Source organism: Drosophila ananassae (genome assembly GCF_017639315.1).
Source record: "Drosophila ananassae strain 14024-0371.13 chromosome 4 unlocalized genomic scaffold, ASM1763931v2 tig00000077, whole genome shotgun sequence".
NCBI lineage: Eukaryota > Metazoa > Arthropoda > Insecta > Diptera > Drosophilidae > Drosophila > Drosophila ananassae.
Window position 1 is genome coordinate 136877 of NW_025319043.1, and position 6957 is coordinate 143833.

A 6957-nucleotide genomic window follows, 5' to 3' on the forward strand; every position below is an offset into this window, starting at 1 on the left:
AAGAAGGTCCCAAGGGTTCGGCTGTTCGCCGATTAAAGTGATACGTGAGTTGGGTTTAGAACGTCGTGAGACAGTTCGGTTTCTATCTGCCGTGGGTGAAGGAAATTTGAGAAGGTCTGACTCTAGTACGAGAGGACCGAGATGGATATACCTCTGGTGTACCAGCTGTTATGCCAATAGCATCGCTGGGTGGCTATGTATAGATGGGATAATTGCTGAAAGCATATAAGCAAGAAACCCTCTTCAAAAAGATTTCCCAATTAAGGCCGTGGAAGACTACCACGTTGATAGGCTAGGTGTGGAAGCATGGTAACATGTGAAGCTAACTAGTACTAATAGCCTGATTGATTTATTTGCTTTCTATATGTGTGTATGCAGTGTTAAATATTAAGTTAAAATTGTTAAGTTAGAAATTTTTATTGACTTGGTGGCTATAGCAAAAATGAACCACCCGATCTCATCTCGAACTCGGAAGTGAAACTTTTTAGCGCTGATGGTACTTGAAAAGGGAGAGTAGGTCGCCGCCAAGTTTATAAAAATTTCTTTGTTAATTAGACAGTAGGTATACTTATATTTTGTATCCGTTCAGGAGAGTGGTTTAAGAAACAATAGATAGGAGATTTTGGAAAGGATTGAGACCCCTTTGTTTCCAAGTTAAGTATAATGAAATTATCCGCTCAAGGAATGTATTTCCCCGCTTTGATTGTGTAAAATATGAGTTTTTGCGATAAACGACATAATGCCGAATTTGCCGTTCAGCGTGGTTATTTGTCAGCGGAATATTTTCTGGGTCATCTAAAAATTTCCACATCATTCTTTCAGATCTCAGAACATTTTTTGCAACTCGAGAGGCTCCAATTGCTTCAGGTAAACGAGATATCTCCTTCAAGTAATACTTTGTACGTTTTCTTAATTTTCTGGCACGTCTGACAAACCTCAAAACATCTATCTCACTTTTTAGTAAAGCTTTTTTTAGTGCAAATAATTCAGTGGCCACGTTTCTCAAGTAACAACCCAGAACTTTAACTTCAATATTCCAACTATGTGCTAATCTTTCAAAATCTCTTGATAAATGTGCCCAACAGATTTGCCTGTTTTTATCGGCAAAATAATTGTATGCTGCATACCTGTCAGTTATTACCAAGCTATTGCGATTGCAGAATTTACTATTTTGTAAAACTTTCATTCCTCTTGACTCTGTAAATTTTACAAAACTTGCCGTATTGCTTGCAAACATCCAACACCAAGCGAGTTTACCTTTGTTATAATGGCTCGTTTCATCAATATGTAGAACTTTACTCCTACTTATCTCTTGTTCGATCTGCTCATACATTTTTTTGCATTTTGAAGCAACTCTATGTTCACTATTTGATATGCTACCGACGCTTATGTTCAAATTGAAGATATCATTTACGACACTCGCTATTTCGCGTTTTGAATTTTTGTAGAATCCGCTGAACGCTGCAATTATTGACTTAACCCTTGGACCAAATGTATCTGGCGTAACACCTTCCGGTAACTTGCTACTTCTTCTCTTTCCGCATCTCCGACAACGGCCATGTTCTAACTGATATTCCACTACATAAGGCTTGATTTCTGGAAGATCAACTTTCTGATGAATATATGGTTTTTCACATATTGCAATTTCTCCTCCGCATTCGCAAGTATTAGGCAACTCTATCTTTACTACTTTATCTGCATCCATGTTGGCGCGAAAACTTCCTTTATGACCAACCTGACCGCCAATATTCCTTTCGCTTTTCGGCTTATTCTTTTTTATTTTATACAACTCTTTGGAACTTGGTATTGATGAATTTTTTGAGCTTAAACCGAGTCTTTCTCTTAACTCAGCATTTTCTATCTTTAAAGCCTTATTTTCTGCTTTTAAACTTTCATTCTCTTTTTCCAATCTTTCTATTTTTGCTTCTAACCTTTCTATTTTTTGCTGTAAATTTTTGCAAAGTTCTAAAAGGTTTACCATATTATTTCACTTTTGCTCTATGATTATCTTTTTAGATCACCTTGTCTACCTTATTCTGCCACTCCGCTGAACGGATACTATATTTTAACTTTCTTGTTTTGTTACTATTCTTTAAGTTTTTACTTTAACCACGATATCTTTTTTTTCTTATATGTTCTTGGTCATTTTCTACATTATTTAGCATTGTTCCTACTTCCCCTAATTGATTCCCTTTTGAAGGAGAATTACTGATTTCTGGTAATATTACATTACTTCCCACTTTTTTAAATAATTCTTCTTGTTGGCGAAATGCTGACCTCCAATCTGTTCCTGTTCCTTTAGGAAGAAATAAGAATTGATACATCTGACCAAAGCCTGTGTTATTTACCTCTTTTATATGCTCTACCATTCACCACACCCATTAACTATTTTTAAAAATTTTACCTATATTATCATAAAAAATATAGTTGTAAATACCTTAATTGAGATTTTTTTTATTTTATCTTTTTTAAGCAAATAGTTAGATCTTTTTGTAAGTTTTTATAACTTGCTTGCATAATGTTTCTATGAGTTAGTATTATGTAGTAGTGCCCTATATTACTTATATTTAAAATGCTAATTTTAGCAAGCATTCGTAGTTGCCTTTTTATTTTATTTCTTTTTGCTGCTTTTCCGGTTTTTTTACTGATAGCCAGACCTACTCTAATAGTATGAATGTACTTTTCAGGTTCTCTTTCTTTTATAGCGTACAGTGATATATAAAGCCCACGATAAAAAAGACTGTTGAGTGCTAACTTATTTTTGAAAGCAGAAGAAAAATCTTTTTTTTTATACTTACTATGCGCATAATTTGTTACACCCTAATGAACGGCGCCTATTAAGGATTTTTCTTCCAGCTCTTGTTGCCATACGTGAACGAAATCCGTGTCTGCGCTTTCTTATCAAATTTTTTGGTTGAAATGTTCTCTTCATTGTTTTTATATAATATAATTATTTATTTTAAATTGTTTTACTTTATTGTCAAATAATGGTGAACTTGTATGACATTTTCGTAGAATAAAATTTGATGCATGGAAGAATGAATTCGGTGATAGTCATACCTGTCTTACTAATCCTTTTATTTTGTTTTAGTAGGTTTCAAGAAGTAAATAAGGTTAAATCTTATCTATATCTTAGTTGTGTATGGATGCTAACTTGGTTGTTAGTATTCTATAATAATTGTTTTGTAACTTTTATTTCTATAGCGTTACTTTTTTTCATGCTTGCTTTTATCTTTAACAAGAAAGGAAAGCTAACTTCGAGCGGAGCCGAAGTTTATATACCCTTGCAGTTCACTCGCAGTCCGCTAGGTGGCGCCACGCATCTTATATTATTAGATATGTAGCGGATCGTATATAGTTGGCCGATCCTTATGAAATTTGGCATATCGAATTATTTTGCCAAAAGAGTAATCTGTACCAAATCCCATCTTTCTAACTTAAAAAACACCAAAGTTATGCCAATTTCGATCGTTCTATGACAGCTATAGGATATAGTCGGCCGATCCTTATGAAATTTTGCACACAAGATATTTTGGTCAAATATAACATGTGTGGAAAGTCCCAACCCTCTAACTTAAAAAACACCAAAGTTATGGCATTTCCGATCAATCAGTTATATGGCAGCTATAGGATATAGTCGACCGATCCCGGCCGTTCCGACTTATATACTGCCTGCAAAGGAAAGAAGGGTGTGTGCAAAGTTTCAACTCGATAGCTTTAAAACTGAGAGACTAGTTTGCGTAGAAACGGACAGACGGACAGACGGACAGACGGACCGACGGACAGACGGACAGACGGACAGACGGACAGACGGACAGACGGACATGCTCATATCGACTCAGGAGGTGATCCTGATCAAGAATATATATACTTTATAGGGTCGGAGATGTCTCCTTCACTGCGTTGCACACTTTTGACCAAAATTATAATACCCTCTGCAAGGGTATAAAAATAAAAGAAATAAGATAATAAAACTTTCGTTATTTGTGGCTTTGGCCATATCATTTTTTATCACTTTATTTATAATGCTGTCTATTTTTATTCAATTCATTAGTTTTTTTAATAAAGTAGCTATTTCAGAATTCTTGTTTTGCTTGAAATGGGGCCACAATGTAGTCACTATCAATGAAGAGAAGATAGGATGTTTTGGTATAGCGCCGCTTTTAGTTGGTACATTACTTATAACTATTATAGCAATGTTAGTTGTCGTTCCGCTTGGTTTATTTTCTGCAATATATATTAGTGAATATGCGAGTGAGAAAGTGCGTTATATTGTTAATACAACTTTGCAAGTTTTGTCTGCTATTCCTACGGTTGTATATGGATATTTCGCGGTTGTGTTTTTGTCTTTCTTTATAAAGCAGGTAGCAAATTTTTTTGGTTTAAGTATACACTCAGAAAGTGCCTTAGTTGCCGGTTTATCGATTGGGATAATGATTCTTCCTTTTATTATTTCTTTACTCGAAGATGCCATAAGATCTGTTCCAAAAAGCTTGCGTTATGGCTTCATGGCACTTGGTGCAACTCCAGCGGAAACTATATGGCATATAACAATACCTTATGCAATGCCTACAATTTTAAGTGCAATTTTATTGTCAATTTCAAGAGTGATAGGTGAAACAATGATTGTGCTAATGGCTGTGGGAATCAACGCAAATTTGACTTTTAACCCTCTTAATTCAGTTACTACTATTACCGTGCAGATCGCTACATTACTTACCGGAGATCAGGATTTCAATAGTGTACAAACTCTTGCTGCTTATGCGCTTAGTTTAGTATTGTTTATTATTACTTGGCTATTAAATGCGTTTGCATTGTTTGTAATGAAAATTTCTATTAATAATATAAAATTTATTTTCTTTAGAAGTTCTTTTATGGAATTATAGTGTTAGGTGATAAAAATAAAGAGATGAATATAGGTAGAGCGATTAAGGTAACTCAAGCAGTTGTTGATATAAAATTTGAAGGTGAATTGCCTAAAATATTTAATGCTTTAAAAAGCAAACTAAAATATAAGGATAAGGAGCTGGTTTTAGAAGTTTCGCAGCATATAGGTGACAATATAGTTCGTTGTATTGCTATGGATAGCACAGATGGCATGTCAAGGGGGGATGAATTTGTTGATACAGGTGCACCAATATCGGTGCCAATTGGGCGTTCAACTTTAGGAAGGATTTTTAATGTTGTTGGAGAGCTTATAGATGAGTGTGGTCCACTGAAGGGAAAATATAACTTAGAGCCTATACACAGAGCACCTCCAAGTTTTACTGAACAGAGAATACAGGAAGAAGTTTTAGTTACGGGAATAAAAGTTATAGATCTTCTTGCACCTTATCTTAAAGGAGGAAAAATTGGCTTATTTGGTGGAGCCGGTGTTGGTAAAACAGTCCTAATAATGGAATTAATTAATAATATAGCAAAAGCTCATAAAGGATTTTCTGTGTTTGCCGGGGTAGGGGAGAGAACGCGTGAAGGTAACGATCTTTATCACGAGATGATCACTTCAAATGTAATAAATATAAATGAGCATGAAAAATCTCAAGCTGTTTTGGTTTATGGTCAGATGAATGAGCCTCCTGGAGCAAGGGCTAGAGTTGCTTTAACAGCACTTACTATGGCAGAGTATTTTCGTGACCGTGAAAACCAAGATGTTCTATTTTTTGTGGATAATATCTTTAGATTTACACAAGCTGGTTCTGAAATTTCTGCTTTACTTGGAAGAATACCGTCAGCTGTTGGTTATCAGCCAACCCTTGCAACTGATATGGGTGCAATGCAAGAAAGAATAGCTTCAACAACTTCTGGCTCTATTACTTCTGTGCAAGCTATATATGTTCCTGCGGACGATTTAACTGATCCAGCTCCAGCAACTACGTTCTCTCACCTTGATGCCACCACAGTGTTGTCAAGGCAAATAGCTGAAATGGGAATATACCCTGCTGTTGATCCACTTGATTCAACTTCTCAGTCTTTATCTGCTGAAATCATTGGTGAAGAACATTATAAGGTAGCTTCTGAGGTGAAACGTATATTGCAAACTTATAAATCACTGCAAGATATTATCGCAATACTTGGTATGGATGAGCTATCTGATGAAGATAAAATTATTGTTGATAGGGCTCGTAAGATTCAGAAATTTCTTTCTCAACCTTTTCACGTTGCAGAAATATTTACTGGCATGCCTGGTAAATTTGTTTCACTTTCTGATACTGTTTCCAGTTTTAAAGGGATTGTTGAAGGCAAATATGATCACTTACCAGAGGCCGCTTTTTATATGGTGGGGAATATAGATGAAGCAATAAAAAAGGCTGAATTAATACAAGCTGAAGCTAAGTAAAAGTTAAAGATTATGAATACTTTTAAAGTGCAATTTTTCTCTCCTGATGATCAAATTTCATTCAGTGGAGTGGTTTCTCTTTCAGTAACTGGGCTCGAAGGGGAGCTTATGATTTTAGCTCACCATGCTTCTTACTTAATTTATTTATTGCCTGGTATGATTACTGTTAAAATGAGTAACCAAACAGAAAAGAAGGTTGTAATTGATAGTGGCGTATTAGAAGTTGCAAGTAATAATTGTAGCATTATAACAAGTCAAATTCAGGTTTTTGATCGTGCAATTCATGATGAGAAATCTTTTAAAAATAAGAGAATTAGTATATATTTAAGTTATCTTGATGAGAAGTTTCTTTCTTAGTTATTTTAGGCAAAAAGTCAATTATCATTCAAGTGGCTATAAGATTTTTGCTCAGGGGGCTCTTTTTTGTCACCCCAGAAACCCCGGGGTGTCATCCCAGATACTGTCTCTGCTGTCAAACAAATTATCCAACAAAATTACAATTAAATGGTTGATTCTTTTTAAGAATACCAAAAAAGACATGCATTAATTTTCGCATTAACGCAAGAACTATGACTTTTGGACATTTGCCTTTACTTGCTAGACGCTGACAAAACTTTTGA

At 35.1% G+C, this 6957-nt stretch overlaps 1 protein-coding gene and 1 pseudogene across 1 annotated transcript; both read left to right on the forward strand.

The window, feature by feature from the left end:
- Positions 1-423: 423 nt before the first annotated feature.
- Positions 424-530, forward strand: LOC123257961 (annotated as a pseudogene).
- A 4331-nt stretch (positions 531-4861) lies between these two features.
- LOC123257956 (ATP synthase subunit beta) lies at positions 4862-6337 on the forward strand. The gene has a single exon (XM_044717899.1). The coding sequence runs from the start codon at positions 4910-4912 to the stop codon at positions 6335-6337; it is 1428 nt and encodes a 475-aa protein (XP_044573834.1). The 5' UTR covers positions 4862-4909.
- Positions 6338-6957: the final 620 nt, after the last annotated feature.